Source organism: Cervus canadensis, chromosome 6, assembly GCF_019320065.1.
Source record: "Cervus canadensis isolate Bull #8, Minnesota chromosome 6, ASM1932006v1, whole genome shotgun sequence".
NCBI classification, from domain to species: domain Eukaryota; kingdom Metazoa; phylum Chordata; class Mammalia; order Artiodactyla; family Cervidae; genus Cervus; species Cervus canadensis.
The window spans coordinates 9,241,250-9,263,127 of NC_057391.1; the positions used below are offsets into that span (position 1 = coordinate 9,241,250).

General features: G+C 39.4%; 1 protein-coding gene across 4 annotated transcripts in view; it reads right to left on the reverse strand.

The window, feature by feature from the left end:
* DMGDH (dimethylglycine dehydrogenase) overlaps positions 1-21,878 on the reverse strand; it is a 77,799-nt gene that overhangs the window by 55,100 nt on the left and 821 nt on the right. For all 4 annotated transcript variants that reach the window (XM_043470743.1, XM_043470742.1, XM_043470741.1 and 1 more), the window contains exons 2-6: positions 21,331-21,505; positions 12,955-13,053; positions 11,075-11,239; positions 7,742-7,946; positions 951-1,199 (exon numbers count right to left, since the gene is read on the reverse strand). In XM_043470743.1, coding sequence (XP_043326678.1) covers positions 951-1,199; positions 7,742-7,946; positions 11,075-11,239; positions 12,955-13,053; positions 21,331-21,505 — 893 coding nt within the window. The remainder of the gene's footprint in view (positions 1-950; positions 1,200-7,741; positions 7,947-11,074; positions 11,240-12,954; positions 13,054-21,330; positions 21,506-21,878) is intronic.

The following is a 21,878-nucleotide window of genomic DNA, read 5'->3' on the forward strand; positions in this document are numbered from 1 at the left end:
CTCCCTCTGGGATCAGAGCTACTCCCCTCAGGCCCAGACGTGCAGAGCCCACTCTGCAAAGCCAAGCCCTTAACTGGCTGGCCTGACGTCTGTGGAAGGTGGTTTATTATGTGCAGTAACTGGGCAAAGATGTTCTTTGAAGACTAGGAGGGAGGGATTCACTCTGTAGCCCAAGCAGCTTATCAAAGTATAATTCCAGAAAGCATTCCACCTGCATTTCTTCATATTCTCTATAATATTTGTGTGCCAATGACATTTTAGCTCCTTCTATAGATTAAAACCCAAGATACCTCCTTAGGTGACCCAATCCTTCATCTGGCTTTGTAGTAAAGTTTCATGAAAAAATTTTTAAAAAAATAAAAGTAAATAAAAAAAACAGGTTTTTTCCTCCCTTAAAGAACTTAAAAGAGAAACTATGGTACCTCCAGAGTTAGCATGGAGGCCTAAGCCTTTTCCACATCCATTTATGCAGCAGGAGAGAGCTTCAGTTCGCAGTCCAACCTATCCTGTTCTGCTGCAGATTTCAAGGCTTTCATTCTTAACAGGCTGCATGTCTATCTCTGCTACCTGTTGTGTTACCAACTGTCAAAGCACAAGAGGAGCTGTATACAAATCTACAAACTTGACCAAGTAAGCAGAGGAGTGAGGAGGAAGGGGGGAGGCAGGAGGTTGGTGTGGCCAGGTAAAAATTACCTGGGGCTTTCCAAAGCAGTGGGGAGCACTTTTTTTTCAGCTCTTCTAACACCAACTCTCTTTCCTTACTCCCTGCTGTGATTGTTCAAAGGGATATGAGAGCAGAATTTACCTCAAACCCCTCACTTTCAATGTTCCAGGTATCTATTTGATAGTCTAGTATCATAGTGTCATCTTATTCTACAAACAACCCAGAGCAACGGGAAGGACAACATATATGTGTCTGACCTGCACAAGCTTCTATTTGCTGAACCCACCTGGAGGGACTCCACTGGCGACCCATGAGTCCTGAACTTTCATTTTCTCCTGACTTTCATATGGACCAAACAAAAGCCCATCCCTTTCCTGTCGGAGGTAAAACGATCCTTCCAGGTCACGGAGCACCGGGAGTTCTCGCTTTAAAGCTTTCACTTCAGGGATGGTCGATGTGATAATATATTGATGTTGAACCGGAATGAGAGGATGTTCTAGTCCAATCATCTTACCTACTTCACGAGCCCAAAATCCTGAAATAAGAAAAAGTATTAGAAGATGTCACTTCACATAAAAATGTACCACAGATGCCATTGATATGGCTATTTCAATTTAAATGAAATATTTAGAAGAATTCAGTACTCATGGCAAAATCTAAAGAATGTCATAACAACACCAATGAACTTATCCATGATACAGAAATAGACTCATCGGCATAGAGAACAGACTTGTGACTGCCAAGGAAGACGGCTAGGGGCCGGGGGAAACAGAAGGGGAGTTTGGGGTTAGTAGATGCAAACTGGTATGTATAGGATGGATAAACAACAAGGTTTTACTGTATAACACAGGGAACTATATTCAATATCCTGTGATAAACCGTAATGGAAAAGGATATGAAAAAGAATGTATGCGTGTATATATATATATATATATATATATATATATATATATACACTGAATCACTTTGCTGTACAGAAGAAATTTGCACAACTTTGAAAAGCAACTATATGTTCCTAAAATTAACTTTTAAGAAATGAATGCCCACAACAACTTTAAACTTTTTGTCACTGCAAAACTGAATGGGGAAAGAGAAGACAATACTTTACACTATCCTAGAGTTCTGAAGAATCTAAGGGAACTCCATTCCTGAAAAAGTATTTTGCCCATAAGCAAAGGTATGGGGCAAAAAAATTCTTTGAAAAAGGAAAAAATAAACAACCCAAATATATAAACTGTCACAAATATTAAAAAGACAGTAATGGACTGACCTCACTTGTACAACAGGGAGGTCAGGCAACGAAAGAGACCCCGTGTAGCTGTGATCAGCATAATAATATGGAAAATTCAACCCTGCTAGTCAGCCCTCTATCCCCCAGACTCTCGTCTCTCCAAATCCTTGGAGCCTAAAATTCTTACAAATACAGAATTGTTCTGTCAACTTAAAATTTGAAAATGTATATACTTTGGGAAAGATAACACCTTAAGTTCTCTGTTATATTAAAAGTTTAGTTAGGCTATGTCTGTAAGGCCCTTTATTGCAAAGGCGGAAGTCACCCTGAGCAGGAGGGAGGTGGTGCCCGGCAAAGGGGAGAAGGCCAATGGGTAAGTAAGCATCCCCACAACCTGTTTCTCCCTTCACAGTGTGCCCAGGAGCGACGTCTTGGGGGAAACGAACGTTACTTTGTTCTAACTGCAAAAGACAGAGCCAGATAAGTTGTGGCTGAAAGGGCCCTTGATTCTCTCCCCTCCCCAGTGACTCTCCAGTCTACAGATGTGGAGCTAAAGTCCAAAATGATAAGGAGACATTCCCAAGCTCACACTGGGAGACTCTGGAGTGGTCACATCTTATTGGTTTTCTGGCTACAGAAAGACTATTCTAAAAATCCAAGACATATTCAACTGAATAAAAGTATTTTAGAATCTAAAATGACAAAAGCAATTATTTGTCAGGGATACAGGGCCACCTGACCCACCAGTGGTTTATTGGGGGGATGGTGGGTCCCGTTTGCTGGTTTGTTTCATAATAATGTTGAATGATCATTCTAATGATTAGGGAATCTTCCCCAAGTTATTTCTTTAGAGGCTGCATTCTCTAAACTTTTAACTATTTCTGGGTGCTGTTATTGGTTATTTTCTTGGTGGGAGGCAACCTGGTAAGGAGTCCTGAAGTCTCTGTCACTATGAACGTTCAGAGCTAGACACAAATTATCAGTTGAATCTGAGAACCCTGATGATGTTCTCTTATGTGACATCCAAACATCACTCTTGGATTCTCTTGATTTGTTTTAGCCTAACAGCTAAGCTGGTCACACTTGGATAACAGAAATGGGTGTCCATTTGCAAACCAAAAATCTTACCTGGGGACATTAGAGCTGCCTGCTGGTCTTTGAATAATTTAAAGATTTAATTTACTCTTGCTGATAGAAAGATATAGATTACCAATATCAGGATTTTGTAGGATAATATAGTAAAGCCACATGTTCTAGTTATATGCACCGGGGCAGTTTTAAAATATAAAAAGCCAAAATATTTAGCTTAGCATTTCAAACCACTGCAGTGGTTAATATGCTCATTTCAATTAAAAACAAAAATTAAAGAAAATAAATTCTGTCCTACTCAAACATATTTACAAATTTCTGAACCTAATTGTTTGCTTATTAATATACTTCATCATTAAAATAAAGTGGATAAGTATCATATAACTATCTTACTCCAAACCCCATAGCAAGCCCTACACTGTGGTGGTGTTTGTTGGCATTCTCTTCCTCTATATGTCAATCAAGTTAACCTAAATCTTGCCAGGATTACACTTTAACCCTTGCTAGATCACTCACTGACCAAGTTCAAAGGGAAGAGAAACAAGTGTGGAGGAATCTTCTATGATCTACCATTATCATCTGAAAAACATAGAAGAGTCAATAAAAATGACCATTAGAAATGGCTTCTATTTTAAAAATGCAGTGATTAATAGAAATGGGGTTTAAGTGAACAGTACGGGTTTGTGGACAAGTTTACTTCTAGTAGATGGTTTATACAGTGACAATGATAGTGACGTTCTCTGAGGCAAAGCCTGGACAAAGTTAAGCACTTCTTTTTGGCTGAGTACTGGGCTTCATGTTGGCATGACCCAGTCACATTTCTGATTAACCATGTTAGGAAAATTCTTAGGTGAAGTTTACAGAGTTAACTTGGGCTTAATGAGTAGATTGGAAATGAGGTCAAGAGAAACATTCATCATCAGGCATCACAGCAAATAGCTCCTGCCCTTGCCCTTGAGCTGCTCTGGGGCTCAGGCTGGATCCCCAAGGATGAGCAAAGCCGTGTTCAGAGCAGCATTAAAGGCAGGTCAGCCTATTGCACACCAAGAAGTCAGCAGGGTGAGAAACAGTTCCTCAGCTCTGCTTGCTCAACAAAAAGCTTCCCACATTCCCTCCTCTGTAGGAACAAGATATACTGCAAACACTGAAATAGCAGTGTTTCTCAAAAGATATTTACAGTCCATCTGGTACAGACAGTACTACCTGGGGCCTTGTTTAAAATACAGCTTCCCAGCCAGACCACCTGGGAAACTTCTCATGGTGACTCTTATGCACCTAGCTTGAAAAACAAGCTCTGTGGGAAGTCACGTTACCAGCAGAATGTGTGCTGGGTGACCACAGAGCAACTGAAAGGAGTGGAAATCTTAAGGCTGGTACCAAGAAGCTATACACCCAATGCTAGTGTTTCCCAGACCAGGGCATAGGCCTTCCAGGAAATAATTATAATAATCAAAATTATTATCATTATTCTACTGACTTTGTTTAGTGCTTCCTATGTGGTTTAGTGGCTAAGTTGTGTCCAACTCTTTGTGCCCCCATTGGCTATAGCCCATCAGGCTCCTCTGTCCATGGGATTTCCCAGGCGAGAATACTGGAGTGGGTTGCCATTTCCTTCTCCAGGGGATCTTCCCCATCCAGGGATGGAACCTGGGTCACCTGCATTGCAGGCAGATTCTTTACCAACTAAGCCACTAGGGAAGTCTCTTATCTGGGTACTTTACATTATTAGTTCATTTACTGATCATAATAACTTGTTGAGCTGGCAATTAGTATTCTTGCCTGAAGAATTCCATGGACAAAGGAACCTGCCAGCTTACAGTCCATGGGGTCACAAAGAGTCAGACATGACTAAGTGACTGACACTTTCACACACATGTTTGTTTTACAAATGGGTAACTTGCCCAGGTCACATAGCTGGCAATAACGTATCTCTGGTCAAGAGAGCCCCACTGCCCTGGACAGTGCTGGAGATACATCAGCAAACTGACAAATTTTTGCCTTTAGACATCCTTTTTCGTGGTATCCTGAAGACTCAGCAGCCTTCTGTTATAATTCCATGTAAAGAAACATTTAGCAGGTTATGGTACAGTTGAGTAACTAATAGTGGCCTTTACATCTTCTACATTTTGGTTATATTTCCAAGTCTACGTTCCAGTGATGTTAATTAGGCTTCAGAGCTGCCAGAAGGCTAGCTCTGAAATTTATGAGACATCTTGGTCTCACCAAATAACTCTGGGAAACATTCCATCAGACACACATTCTAAATCATGTCAGTACAATGCCTTCTGCAGATGGTTGCTTTTATTCATAAAATTAATCATTGCTAGCTTTAAGTATAGAAGAGGGTATGCCCAAAATTTCACCCCCAATTACTGAGGCTTACATTTAGGGGAACTTCCATACTTTAAAGTGAAATCTGCCTGTCAATGCAAGAGAGGCAGACTCAACCCCTGGGTTGGGAAGATTCTCTGGAGGAGGAAATGGCAACCCACTCCAGTATTCTTGCCTGGGAAATCCCATGGACAGAGGAACCTGGCGGCCTGCAGTCCAAGGGGTCGCAAAGAGTCAGACACAACTGAGCAACCAAGTGCCCAAGCACACAGCTCCTCATACAACTGTGAACAGAAGCTACCTGGAGTTATCAAGACCTGAGGATGGAACTCAGATGTGGCTGAGTTAAAGGCATCCGGAGCAAAGGCGTTCAGAAGTAGGACATCTGAAGAACAGTTTTTCTGATGCTGCTCTGGGATTTGTTTTTTGAGGCCAACACCAGAAATACTTCTCCAGGACCTCCTGCCCTTGTTCTCCTCTGCCCAGGCCACCCCACAAGATTGCACAGCTGCACAGAATACCTCATCTGGTAACCAATGTCCTAGACTTAGGTCAGATCTCTTTGGAAATTATTCTTTCTCTTCAGTGATTCCTTATTTCTCACAAATTGTGCTTTATAAAAAAGAAATTTTATGATGGCAATGAATTGTATGAATAAGTATTTATCTATTTTAGGAAAATAATAGATAAATGTGTTAAATTAAGGTCTTCTATGTTATTTCTCAAAACAGTTGAGAGCATGTGGCTGCCTGAAGCACTAAGAAAAATCCTGGGGTTTGTCCAAGTCTCTCTGAAATGAGTTCAGTGATCAATGAGCAATGTTTGTCACAGGTGCTGGATAAGAAGTCAGAGAATGTCTGTTTAGTATTTACTATCACTATGAAAACTGTCAAATGTTTTTAGAGGCTGAATTCATGAGACCATAAAGAAAGTTGCAAGATGACAAAGAATTTTTGCTACTTGGAAAAAGAGAACGAACGATTTTGTTGCCTTATATCTTCTGGCAGAATTTAGACCAGGTGTGCCCAAGGACAGTGGGGGGTTAGAGGGGGTTCCTGATGGAGATTTCCTTGGGGTCAGGGCAAGTGAAGTTCAAAAACAAAGCAATGTTTTTGCTTTTATTTTTTAGGCAAGTCATCTTACATTATTTAGAATTTTAAATGATGTCAAAGAATGAGATTTTTAAGCTTTACAAATGGGAGCATGGATTAGAAAAAGTCAGAAATACTAACATAAACTCTTAAATATTGAAGACATTACTTTTTCCAGGGTCACTAAAAATGTTTTGTTAAAAAAATAACATCAAACAGAAGATACAGTTTAAAGGAAAGAATCCTAAGAGTACTTGCTTCTGGCATGTTCTTATGGCATATCATCTGATCTGATAAATATAAAGGTTGTTTTCCCTTTGTAAATATAAGCAATGACTCAAAGAGCAGACCATGAGAAAATCAACAGCTGCCTCATGCTTATTTTAGGTTTTAAATTAACCATTATGCACCATAGGTAAATATAAATTAATAGCCCAGCTTAGACTGTACAAGCCATTTCATTTGCACAAGAATTTATTTTTTAGTGTGTTATTTGAAAATTACTTCATAGGCAAAGGACCTGATAGAAAGTGTGTTAGCTCAAGAATCCAAAGACCCAGGTTCAAGTCCTGGATTTGACATAACCGTCATTTTGCCATTTAGCATAACTGTCACCCTGCAATAAGCTTAAACTTCTTGGACTTTGATCTTCACAAATGGAAAATGAGTGAGTTGTTCGATTATCTCAAATATCCCTTTTTGGCTTCAACATTCCGAGTCTAAATTGTAACAGAGCAAACTAAAGAAAAGATTATGCAATACATTTACTGAGTTAAAAGTTTTTTGAATAGAGTCAAGTAATCAAAATGTATGAGAAAGGATACAAATGATCAAATTTTCTCTAAAAAGCAAAAAGACAATGTTCATGAATTTGAACATTAGAAATTGGTGGGAGGAGGGGTTCAGGATGGGGAACAAATGTAAATCCATGGCTGATTCATGTCAATGTATGGCAAAAACCACTACAATATTGTAAAGTAATTAGCCTCCAACTAATAAAAACAAATGGAAAAAAAAAGAATTTGCTTATTATTGTAAAGAAGGCAAAAATTTAGGAAGGAAAAAGAAGTATAGTTTGGCAAAATATGACCTGGAACAGAATAAGATGGAAAACCAACTTCTTATAGATAACCAAGGACACAGTCATATCTCAGATATGAAGAACAAGGTGATGGAGGGAGAGATTTGTAGCTTAGAAACAGACAAAATGTTCAACATGAGAGCATCACAGTGTTTAATAACAATGTTTAGAGTATAAAACATTACTTTATAGCTAAATATCTTATTTCTTTGCCACTTGAACAAAAAAAAACCACTATTAGAAAAGATGCTTACCTGCAGCATTCACAATTCTATTTGCTCTCATAGATCCATGTGGTGTTTCAACATCCCATGTTCCATCTGACCTTGGTTTCAAAGAAGTCACTGGGGCAGGATATATTAAAAGGGCACCATATTTCCTAGCCCCAGCTGCCAGGGCCATAGTTAGAGAGTAAGGATCAATGTGACCATCTCCAGGATTATACAGTCCAGCTAAAATCTAAATGGATCATACAAGAGTCAATATTCAAATGAATTTATATATATACTCATTCAGCATCCTACCAGCAAATATTTAGTAAAGCTTAACTTTAAAAATGCATCATGGCATCAGATTGTTCCATCTTCACTTTATTTTCCCTGTCCAAGTTCAGACCTAGGTAGGAGTCACATTTAGAGCTAAGTAAACAAGCTATTTGAAAGAGGTTTGCAATTGTCTCCAACATTCATTCTCCCCTCCCCCAGAAAGCAATGGAAGACAAACATTGTTTTAGACACGTAAACACTAAGAACAAAGAGTGTCCAATAGTTGGCAGCCATTAGTTCCATCTGGTAACTAAAACTGTTACTAAATTCTGGTCAATGAAATGCAAAGGAAAGTATCATGGTCAATGAATCATTTTAAAAAGACAAATGGCATATGCCTCCTGTCCCTTCTTTGTCCCTTCCTCCACCCTGCTGTCTATGATGCAGATATGATGGTTGGTGCTCTAGCTGCCATCTTGGAATAAGAACAAAATAGCCACACCCTAGGAATGGCAGGGCAGTGATTTAGAAGGCAACTGGGTCCCTGAAGTCTTCATGGAGAAGAGTCACCATTCAAGCCTGGACTATCTAAGTAAAAGAGAAATAAACACCTATCCTGTCTAAGCATTATTATTTTGGTTTCTGACATTTGTAGTCAAAGCTAATACTAATTGATCAGTTATTTATATTTAATTATTTAATACTATTAATAAATTCACATGATAAATATATAACTGCTATCGGGAAAATGTGTACTTGATTCAGTCATTCAACAACTAGTTCTTAAATTCCTACTTTGTGCTAGGGCTTGAGATACTGAGGGAGAAACAAAGAAGAATCCGACTCAGATGAAACAAGGTGGGAGCACTGAAATATATAGCTAGTTCTCATCTAGTCAACAAAAATCTATTAAGTACCAAGTATGAACAAGAGGCTTCTGTCAATTTTTTTTTCTGCATCTGTTGAGATGATCACGTACTTTTTATCCTTTATTCTATTTATGCAATGTTACATTGATTGATTTTTCAGATGTTAAACTAACCAGGCAGAAGGGATAAATTCCACTCGGTTATGCTAAAGAATCTTTTTTTATAAGTTGCTGAGTTCAATTGGCTAGTATTTTGTTGAGGATTTTTTACATCAGTATTCATAAGAGATACAGGTCTTTCTTTTCCCGTGATGTCTTTGTCTAGTTTGGGTATACATTCTGGCCTCATAGAATATGTTTGGAAGGGTTCACTTCTCTTCTATTTTTGGAAGACTTTGTGAAGAATTGTAGTAATTCTTCTTTAAATGTCTGGGCCCAGGGAAGCCATCTGGGGCCCAGCTTTCCTTTGTGGGAAGTTTTGGATTACTAATCCAGTCTCTGGTTACAGGTTTAGTGCAAGAGACTTTTGATTTCAATGGCATTTGTATTATTGTAAACTTCTAAACATCACTTGTCTTCCCTGGTGGCTCAGATGGTAAAGAAACTGCCTGCAATGCAGGAGACTGGGATTCAATCCCTGGGTCGGGAAGAACCCCTGGAGAAGGGAATGGCAATCCACTCCCGTATTCTTGCCTGGAGAATTCCATGGACAGAGGAGCCCGGTGGGCTATAGTCCGTGGAGTTGCAAAGAGTCGGACAAGACTGAGTGACTAACACACACACACAGACATCACTCTGGTGTTTTATAATGGATATGTCCTTATGCAGTGATCCTGTATCTATTTGATTTGGAACCCTGCCCAGATGCAGGGAATACTCTTCCCACATATTTCCACTGCCTAATATTCTTGAGAAAAATCTGTGATGGTAAGGACTTGCAGCAAAGCACCCCAAGATTGACATATAAACAGAAGAATATGCTTCCTAGATGTGGTGGCAGAATGTTAATGCAGATGATGCGATGCAACACCAAACTGCCATTACACTGGAATCACACAAAACTATAGACAAGGGAGAACCAGCAGCCTGTAAAGACTCCCAGAGGCAAACAACCCCACCTCCCAGATCAAAGCGATGAACTCTCTTGGATCAGAGACACTGCTGGACTTAGCAGGGAGAAACACAAACCTCTGCTTCCTTGAACAGCCCTACCTGATACCCTGAGGCAGTATGTATAAAGGAGTCAGAGAGCCGAGGTACAAATCTCTGCTCCAGCTTCTAACTGGATGGTCTTGGGCCCACCATGTGAACCAAGCTGCAATTTCCTGTTTCTTGATAATGTGTGTGTGTGGGTGTGGGTGGGTTCAGTCGCTCAGTTCTGTATGACTCTTTGTGACCCCATGGACTGTAGCCTGCCAGGCTCCTCTGTCCATGGAAGTTTCCAGGCAAGAGTACTGGAGTGAGTTGCCATTTCCTTCTCCAGGGGATCTTTCTGACACAGGGAATAAATCCATGTCTCTTGTGTGTCTCCTGCATTGGCAGGCAGATTATTTACCACTGAGCCATCTGAGAAGCCCAAATGCCTCCTATTGTGAAGATTAAATGAGATTATACATGCAAAAGGCTTAGCATAATACCTAGTACATAATTATATGCTGTAGTGTTAGGTAGTGCAGTATTAGTCATTGTTCAAAAGGGATTATCACTCAGCAAAAAGACACTAAATATCCAAATGGATTTTCTCAGCCAAATTTGGTTAGATCAATACCTGACACAGAGATTGTCAAGCTAGTTTATTTATGAGTTAGGTGATATTTGTGTAGCATATATATTAGGTATATCATGTATTTCTATCTTTGATTTTATTAAAAAAATTAATAATACATTCTTTCTACACATATATTTATCACACCAAGTTATTTTCTCCGCATGTCGCAGCAGAAGGTTTATTATGAAAACCTCTAGATCTGAGGGACACAGTAATAGAGAGGTATTGAAAATGTTTCTTTGGTTGTCATAGGTAGAAAACTGATCAGATTTTTCATTACTTTTACTTTATTTAACATACATAATATCCCACCTTGTCATTTACCCAAATTTCAGCGTTAAACATCTGATTTTGTCATTCAAAATGTATGCACAAAGTTTTTCTATTTTTAATTAACTTTCTAAAATAACATTTTCTAGTCTTAATTAAAATTAACAAATAGTGAAAATGCCCTTAAGATAAATACCTTATTCATGTTGAGTAAAGGAAACATTTCTTGAATTTTTTCAGGTTCAATAATATACTGCTCTGTTGCATGCCAGCCAGTCCGAGTCATTTGATATTTAAATTCATCCACCCTTACAGGAGTTGTAGCAATTCTGATACTACCTGGCTGATGGAATCCCACCACCTGCGACAATGATGCCAATAAAAACTCGTAAGTAAATCATAATTTGGCACTCAACCATGGTTCTTCTCCAGCACAATGTAAATGCAGAAGTGCCAGAAAAGAGATTCAATACTCATGATAGTGATAACTATACACCATGTTTACCTCATACAAAAAGATATGCATTCAAGGAGTATTCACTAAGTGCCTTCTTTGTACCAGGCACCATGCTAAGCCCCTAGAGATGCTGTTGTGAAAAAGAGAGAGGAAGACCCTGCCTGGATGGAGCTTACAGTCTGCAGGTAAAGACAGATAGCTAAATGCATAATTACCACGTGAGATAGTGTTCATCTACAGAGTGGAAGAAAATTATGTGAAAAAAGAAAAAGTTGAAGAGGGAACATGAAGAATTAGAATGTTGCAACAAGGAGAACAAGTATGAACTGAAAGAAACATTCATTTGGCATTTATTGAAGTTCTTTACTTGGCCAAGCACTCAGCGAGGCCCTGAGTGACAGAGATCAAAAATGAAGTCCTTAGACTTCCCTCGTGGCCCAGTGGTTAAGAATCCATCTGCTAGTGAAGGAGTTTGATTCCACATGCTGTGGAGCAGCGAAGCCCATGAGCTGTAACTACTGAGCCGACATGCCCTAGAGCCTGTGCTCTGCAACTAGAGAAGCCACGGCATTGAGAAGCCTGCACACTGCTCCTAGAGAGCAGCCCCTGCTCGTAGCAACTAGAGCCCACACACACACAGCAATGAAGAACTAGAACAGTCACAAAGATGCAGTCCTTATCCTCAACCTGCTCAGAGTCTGTAGGAAAGACCAATTAAATAAAGTAATCAAAGCAACAACCACAGTTGAGAGAGATTCGTGTTATAAGAGGGTTGTACACTCATGTTCTTAGAACCAAGAGATGCACTCAGTCCTGTCTGATTGCTGGGTGAAGAAAGTCAGGGATGGCTTCTCAAAGCAGATGACTCCCAGAAAGGTGGAGGGTGATGCTGAAATGGGGACCAGAGGGAATACTGTCTCAGGGACAGAGATCAGCTCATTCTAGAACTGTCCACAATTAAGAATAGCTGAAGCATATAAGCATAGCAAAGAGTGGCAAGAGAAAATGTTGGGAAGGCAGGCAGCGCTTAGCTAATAAAGGCCCCTCTTCCTTGGCTTTTGTCCTGTAGACTGTGGGGAGCCATGTGATGGTTTTAGGCAAGGGGAATGGCATGAAAATTTTAAGTAGACGTCAGTCTTAGTCTGTGGATACTCTTTGCCTGCCACTTTATTTTGAAGTACTAATACAAATGAGATGAGATGAAAATAAAAGTAAGAGGCTTTAAGGGAAGCACTTTTCAAAGTCATGTGACAATCTGGCATGTATGATCATCAGATCATTTGCAAACCAGTGCTGAAAGGCTCTGATTTCTTAGTTTCCAGATATAGTAGCTGACCAAAGATATTTTTAAAGACTGCTTTTTATTCTCTTCTCATTTAAAAAATCAAGAGGAGCAGGTAATTACATGGGTAATATACTTAAAGAAATTCAGTTGATTGAAAAGTAAGCTCTAGATGTTCTCATCTTAAACTCTCAGCAGAATCTTCTACCACATTAGACATTTCACATGCCATAGATGTCACTACAGACAGTGAAACATGATGATATCAAAATCCTTCAGTAATCTTCTGTATCTCAGAAACTGACCTAAAAGATAATTTCAAGTTAAATGCATTTACCTGTCCAGTTTCTTCTTCCAGTTTCTCATAAAGTTTGATGCTATAGTAATGTATTTTCTTTAAGTTTATTCCAGGATGAAAGTAAGTTGTTAAACCTGCCTTAAAAGTGGGGAGGAAAGGAAATACCAAAAAAAAAAAAAAAATTAACATTTTCAAAATGTTAATAATTTATCTGTTAAGAATTAAATTACTGTTGGTGAGAAACTGAGAAGTACCAGCCAGTCCTTTAGGGGTGAAAATAGATCCGAATCAGTTTGAACACACATTGCTTAAGGCTCATGACAGTTATAAGAACCCATCTGAACCACATAAATAATGCAAGAACCAGCCAACAAACATATACGTTAAGTCCATAAAAGTTATTAGAGAAAGAGTTGTTTGCAGATTCAGAAACGGGATGACTTAGATGGAGTCACTTAGGTTAGGAATATACACTATTAGGAAGAATGGGGGGGTGACATATGTCAAACTAACAAAGCATGTGTGTTCCCTTAAGAGGAACTATGAACAAGAGGGCAAAAAGTTTTCCTCGTCCCAGTCCCCACCATTCCCTTGAATTGAGCAGCCCTCCTGTTTCCTTTCTTGAAATTTCCAGAACTGAAGAACTAGAACATTCCCAAGAACTAGAGCCTACTGAGTGGTAAACAGACTTTTGTCATAGCTTAACCAGTTTCATGAATGAGCACACAGACTGTACTCCACAAATATTTCCTGAGTCAATACTGAATGATCAGTCTCAGGAAAAAATTTAAAGACTGCATTCTGAAACCTCTTCTATCAATTCTAGCAGATAGAATAGAGCATCCAGACAAAGAATTCGAAGCCATGATATGAAGACGATTCTCTCAATTAAATGTCTGGGGCCCCATTCTGTAGCTAATTTACCCTGGAAGGCTCATCCAAACACAATCTGTTTAAAATAAAATCTGTTTAGGAGTATATATAAGGTTCTTCTAGGATGGTACTGGGCATTTGGTTCTCTTGAACTCAAAGACACCCCCATTAATATCATATGATATCACTTTGATGCAGAATCTAAAAAAAAGATACAAATGAACTTATGTACAAAACAGGCACAGACTCACAGATGGGGAAAACAAACTAATGGCTACCAAAGGGAAAAGGGCTGGGGGAGGGATAAATTGGGAGCTTGAGATTAACAGATACACACTGCTATATATAAAATAGGTAAATAATGAGGATCCACTGTTTAGCACAGAGAACCATGTTTAATGTGTTGTAATAACCTGTAATAGAAAAGACTCTGAAAAATAAAATATATATATCTGAATCACTTTGTTTTATGTTGGTGCAAAAGTAATTGTAGTTTTGCAGTGCTGAACTTTGCATTTGATATTGGAATACATTCTTAAATAAGTGTGGTTATGCTATACATCATTTCAATGCACATTTCTCACTTTATGTTTTTTAGCTGACTTACTACTTGCTATGTATTTTATATTTATTTTAAACTAGGGAAATGATTTTGACAAAAGCAAATTCAAGTGATTTTCTTATTTGAGTTCAATATGGGTCATAAAGCAGCAGAGACAATTCACAACATCAACAACTCATTTGGCCCAGTGTGATGGCAATTCAAGAAGTTTTATAAAGGAGACAAGAGCCTTGAAGATGAGAAGCGTAGTAGCCGGCCATTGGAAGTTGACAAGGACCAATAGAGAGCTATCATTGAAGCTGACCCTCTTACAAATACAGAAAAACTTGCTGAAGAACTCAGCATCAACTGTTCTATGGTCATTCAGCATTTGAAGCAAATTGGAAAGGTGAAAAAACCTGATAAGTGGGCATCTCACAAGCTGACTGACAATCAAAAAAATCATCATTTTGAAGTGCAATCTTCTCTTATTCTACATAAAAATATTGAACCATTTCTTGATCGGATGGTGACATGTGATGAAAAGTGGATTTTATATGACAGTTGTTGATGACCAGCTCAGTGGTTGGACTGACAAGAAGCTCCAAAGCACTTTCCAAAGCCAAACTTGCACCCAAAAAATGTTATGGTCACTGTTTGGTGGTCTGCTGCCCATCTGATCCACTACAGCTTTCTGAATCTTGGTGAAACCATTACATCTGAGAGGTATGCTCAGCAAATTGATGAAATGCATCGAAAACCACAATGCCTGCAGCCAGCACTGGTCAACAGAAAGGGCCCAATTCTTCTCCGTGACGATGACTGACCACACGTTACACAACCAACACTCCAAAAGTTGAACAAATTGGGCTACAACATTTTGCCTCATCTGCCACATTCACCTGATCTCTTGCCAACTGACTACACTTATTCAAGCATCTTGACAACTTTTTACAGGAAAAACACGTCTACAACTGGTGGTAAGCAGAAAATGCTTTCCAAGAGTTCGTTGAACCCTGAAGCACAGACTTTGATGCTACGGGAAAAAACAAACTTATTTCTTGTTGGCAAAAATGTTTTGATCATAACGGTTCCTATTTTGCTTAATAAAGATGTGTTTAAGTCTGCTTATAATGATTTACAATTCATGGTCCCAAACCACAAGTTTGTTTGTATCAACCTGATGGTATACCTGAAACTAACAGAACATTATAAATCAACTGTACTTACATTAAAAAAAAAAAAAACACCACCATTAAAGTTCATCAATCATCTTTTATGGACCAGAATCTTGGGGTGTCTATCAAGCACCTGTTCTAGTGTTTGGCTAGTTTTCTGAGAAAAATGTTGCCCCAACTTATAAGTTCTCTCATAGTCCAGCCCCATAATGATTCAACTGTGAGTCAGACTCCCTAACTTTTAGCCAAACATCTCATCCTTCTTTACATGATTGTTATCTAGTATGATATGAACATTTCTAGTTCAATAATAGAGAATCCTTGGCTTTCAGGTATCTTCTAAAGAATTCAATTTTGTCTCCCTACATCTTGTGTAGTGGAGAAAATGTATATTCGTGAGCCTGGGCCTAGGATTCTGTCCATCATTCACTCCTCAAGATCCTCTAAGTTTAACCTAGGTTAAGTCAGGCCACCAGAAAGTGACCTATCTACACTACATCAGTCTTCTTCTTCCTTATCCTGGGAAGCTATTTTCATAGAATGAGTTAATGATCTCTCTTCTGCAAGAGTCACATGGATATTTGTAAAACTTTTACTCAAAACGTTTAGCCAAATATCCTTTGCCTAGGGAACAAACTCTTCTATGAATTTCTGGTGAAGGAAAAGTTAATCTATTCCTACTGAACTAGAATAACTATTTCTATTGAACAATTCACACTAACCTAGTTTCCTTGCTGCTAGGGCAGTGAGAAGTAAAGAATCTGCCTGCAATGCCAGAGACCTGGGTTCAGTTCCTGGGTTGGGAAGATCCCCTGGAGAAGGGAATGGAAGTCCACACCAGTATTCTTGCCTGGAAAATCCCACGGACAGAGGAACCTGGTGAACTATAGTCCATGGTGTTACAAAGAGTCAGACACGACTGAGTGACTAACACTTTCCCTTCACTTTCACATTTTATATTTTCAACAAAGGGATACACACCCCACTGAAACTCCTTATTTGGGAGAATATTAAATGTATTTAAATTTAAATGTTTCTCTTGCATACATGAGAGTTTTTCTAAGTGATATATCATTTTGGTAAGAAAAAAATCTAATCATGATAACAACATTTCCAAATATCCCTTCTCAAAATGCTTTCTTTCCAAAGGGACTATTTTGCAAAAATTCATTGTTTTTCACTTACTGTGAACACCACCTTGAATTTGAAGGAATAGACTACATCTATTGTTTTATATGTTTATACTACATAGACTGCCTGACAGCTATTTCCATCACTGCAGAGATCACCAAACTGGGGACATTTGTCTTTTTTCAAAAGAAAAACTTTAAATTTTACAACTCTTTTAATTACTGCCACAGTATAACCAATTAACCTCTGTGTAGTACAACATTCTCAAAGTCATCCACTCTCCCTTTCATCACAAATAATATTATGTAAAGCCTTGTTTCTATAAAATCAATCACAATATCCTGGAACTCAATATCCTGTTTATATCCTACAACACATGCTCTGCAATATGTTATGACTGATTGAAGACAAAAGAGAGAATGAGGATGCTTCCACTGTAGAGTGTCAACCTCTCCCCAGCCAACCCTGTCATCATACACAATACGTCAACCACATCAAAGGCAAGGGCTATTTATAGAAATCAATAAAGATTAATTTCTTTCTTACATTTTACATAAAATAAATAGAAAGGTCTAATAGTGTTTTCTTACACCCTAAATGAAAAATTTTGCATCTTTAGTTCTCAGCCCTCCAAAACATCCTCTTTAGCACCATTCCCAGGAGCAGCCTCTCCCAGGGACCCCTTGGACCAAAACCACTTCTTACACCATCCTCTCCCCTTTCCTTCCATCCTACAAGAAATGTTCTATATTGATATCAATAGTAGTATCAGGTGCTGACAAAGCAGTCTCATTAAAATATAGCAAAACCTCAGGACTTTGGGGATTTGTGACTCCATTTTGAATGTTCACAAGCTGCGCCTTCCTCCGCAAAGGATCTGATTCCCCTTGTTCCAGAAATGTTTATTCTTGAGCATGCGTTGTACTTAGTGAAACTGTCTTTATTTTTGTAGTCTGTCCCTTCATCTGGCCCCTCAAACTTTCACATTTCCATATTTACTCCAAAACTTCTCTATGTTAAGAATGAATGGAGATATATATATGTATACACACATAGATATATATAATTATATATATATAATGGAATATTAATCAGCCATAAAAAAGAAAGAAATTTTGTCATTTGCAACAATGTGGATGAAGCTTGATGGCATTATCCTAAATAAAACAGGCAAAGAACTATAAATCTCAAATACTGAATGATCTCATTTACATACAGAATCTAAAAACAAACAAAACAAGAGAACTCAGAGATACAGAGAATAGATTGATGGTTCCTAGAGGCAGGGGTTGGGGGATGGGTAAAATGGGTGAAGGAGGTCAAAAAGCACAAACTTCCAGTTATAAGATGATAAGTCCCGGGGGATGTACCGTACAGCTTGGTGACTATAGCTAACAATACAGTAATGCATATTTGAAAGTTGCAAAGAGAGTAAATCTTAAACTTTTTTTTTTCCACAAGAAAAAGTTTTGTAACTATGTGTGATAATGGATGTTAGTTAGACTTATTGTGATCATTTTTCAACATATACAAATATCAAATCATTATGTTGTATACATAAAACTAACATGTCAGTTATATCTCAAAAAATTCTAACATGTGGGATATCTTCATGATGCTCCTTGGTGGGACACCCCTTGGTTTGCCAGAATTCCTCTAATCCACTTCCTAGGGCAATTCCATTTTTTCTGTTTGCATTTGCAGGGGCCCATATAACCTGGCTTCTGATGCATGAGTCCAACTTCAGTCCATACTCCATGAACCTCATTTTGCGAACCAGAGTCTACAACTTGGTCACAAAGCAGATAATGCCTTTCCAACTCATCCTGGTATCTCTCTGCTTAAGGAGAAATTTTTGCACAGTTAACTTTTAACAAGAAGCTATCATCTTAAAAATTTTGCCTACTTTTCTTAAAAAGATCTTAGGCTAAGGATATGCTGTTTTATTTTTACCATTATTATGCATGAGATGTTTAAGAAGTGATAGTGCAGAGAACCCAGTAACTAAAATGCAGGTTACATTAAATCAATCGACTATAAATGAACAAATTAGTAATTAAGATGTTAAAATGCACACCCTCCTTTTACAATCCAGAAGTGTGACAAAGGTGTAAGCTCACCCTCTTGGGTATTTCCACTCGTTAAAATTTCCGTCTGCCTACCTGCTCTCACCAGGACAGCCTCATGGCCCCCTCACTGCCTCACTTCTGCCCATCTCTGCTCAAGTGTCGCTTTTTCAAAGTAGCCTTCAGGCTCTTCAGCCCCCATGATTCTGAATCCCTCTATCCCGCTCTACTCTTCTAGCACTGATTACTCAGGAGCATCGCTGATGTGGTTTCCATCTGCCCCACCAGAATGTGACTGTGAGGGCAGGGCTTTCTTTTGGGCACTGCTGCGTCCTCATCTCCTAGGACAGTTCTGGCCTGACACAATACAGTGAGTGAGTGAAAGTCGCTCAGTCGTGTCTGACTCTTTGTGACCTGATGGACTATCCAGTCCATGGAATTCCCTAGGCCAGAATACTGGAGTGGGTAGCCTTTCCCTTCTCCTGGGGATCTTCCCAACCCAGGGACAAAACCGAGGTCTCCCGCATTGCAGGCAGATTCTTTACCAGCTGAGCCACCAGGGAAGCCCAAGAATACTGGAGTGGGTAGCCTATCCCTTCTCCAGCGGATCTTCCCGACCCAGGAACTGAACTGGGGTCTCCTGCATTGCAGGCGGATTCTTTACCAACTGAGCTATCAGGGAAGCCCTGACACAATACAGGCTCTTCATAAATATTTGTTGAAAGAATGACCAAATATCTGCTAAAAAGAAGTTAGAGGAAGGTGGGGGGTAAAGACAAGCTTTCTATTACACGATAAGAGGAAGCCTGCCTAGAAAGTCTAGCTCAGGGAGGGGAGGAGAGCCAACAGTGTCAATGGCTTCCTGGACCGCCTCTCCAGATAGCAGAAAACAAGATGAGGCAGGACCAGTGACACAAGAGACAGGTGTGTCAGCCTAAGTGTGCCAGAAGACGTCCTCGGGTAAAAAAGACAGAGACACTCAAGGAGGACCAGGCCTCCACCCCAGACTGAGGCATGAGGGGGCTGGCAGGAGAGGAAAGAAGGAAGAGAAGCTGGGCTTGGTGCTGTTTTTCTAGAAGTCTCCGTCCAGTTGGTGGGTGTAGTCTGACTACATGACCTTGGGGACTCTGGAGTGAACTAGGCTTAAGTCTGGGCAGTGCCCTCCCCCAAACTCGGCTGGAGAAAGGATATCCAACTATATGAGGTGAGGTTCTGGGTGTTCCCCGCCTCTAAAAGCGGGGTTCCCTCTTGTCTCAGTGGAGGAAAGCTAATGACAGAAAGGAATGACAGGCAGGAGCTAACACTACCCGGCTTTTTTTAAATCAAAGTATAGTTGATGGTGAGATAGTTGGATGGCATCACCAGCTCAATATACATGAGCCTGAGCAAGTTCTGGGAGTTGGTGATGGACAGAGAAGCCTGGCGTGCTGCAGTCCATGGGGTCACAAAGAGTCGGACACAACTGAGCCACTGAACTGAACTGATAGTTGATTTACAATGTTGTGTTAGCTTCTGGTGTATAGCAAAGGGATTAAAATATATGTAAATAGACATGTATATATTCTTTTTCACATTCTTTCCATTTTGGTTTATTACAGGATATTGATTACAGTTCCCTGTACTATAGAGTCGGACCTTGTTGTTTATCCCAACTCTTCCTCCAAACAAAAATGGAATCTAATGTTGTTAAAAACTTCATCTCCCATCCTGACTTCAGAAATAACTAGTTGGGCAGTATGAGAGTAGCGTCAGTCACCTCATTTACTTGAGCAGCTTTCTACCTAAGCCCTATTATTATACAGAACTGGAACAATTGTGCATACTATTAAATATACAAGATAAACTTGGTTGTGTGTCTTAATTAACACTACATGAGAACCGTGTCATACTTTCTCAGCTGTCATAGTTAAGTCCTCATGAAGCTGTTGTCGCCCAGCATTAAACTAAAATTATAAATTAATAAATATAAAAGGATGACCAAAGTCAGGTGAGGGTACATAGGTCTTAGGCCTATATTCAGGATCACTCAGTCACTATCCTTTGATATGAAAGCTAACATTTACTAAACGCTTACCATAATAACTTTACATATATTAACTCAGTCTTCATCATCACCCAATTTGGTAGGGACCATTAACATTCCCTTGTGGCTCAGTTGGTAAAGAATCTGCCTGCAATACAGGAGACCTGAGTTCAATTCCTGGGTTGGGAAGATCCCCTGGAGAAGGGCAAGGCTACCCATTTCAGGATTCTGGCCTAGAGATTCCATGGACTGTATAGTCAGTCCATGGGGTCGCAAAGAGTTGGACACGACTTGCACTTTCACTTATTAATATTTCCATTTCACACATTGGAAAATGGAAGCTTAAGTAACTTGCCCGAAGTCACAGAAGTAGAAATACAGGTTGTGATTCCAGAAGCCATATGTTCAAGATGATCTTATCAGGATGATCAACATGGGATCACCCCCTGGAATTCCATCAGCTAAGCTGCAATTGCACTTTCCAACACTATGAAAAGGGAACTCACTGTAACAGGCTCACAGTGGGGAGCTGTGAATGGAAAAGAAACCAATTGTGCAAGTACATGACTTGGTGCCTGCGACAGTGCTGAGGTGTTTTCTTACTGCATGCCAGGTGGATCCAGCTGTGAGCTCTGATTTCTCCAGAAGGACCACATCCTTCATGCCTGCTTTGGCCAAATGATAAGCCAGACTCACACCAACGCAGCCACCTCCAATGATCACTGTTTCTGCTTGGTCTTTCCATCTTGATTCTGCAGATAAGGGTGGGTTTTCCTCTCTGGAAGACAATTTATTTAATAATAGCTTTACTAGGCTATGATATTGAAAGTTTTCTGTTTGTTTTTTTTTTCTTTTTCTTTTTCCTGACTAGTGTGAGTTTCCTTATTTATCCTTCTCGTACTTAACATTTAGTGTCTGTGAGATTTGCATTTACTGATCTAATCATCTGGGGAGCCTCAACCTGACTTAGTTGGGAGAGGGAGGAGGACAGATCTGAACACCATTTCCCGTACTTCTGACCCATCATAGATAACTAATAGAGCTAAAGAATTGAGCAGTTGGCTTCTTTTTCGCAAAGAAATACAGAGAATAATCTATCTCAATCTACTTTAAAAACACACATCATTTTATTCCATGAAAAACCATAATCA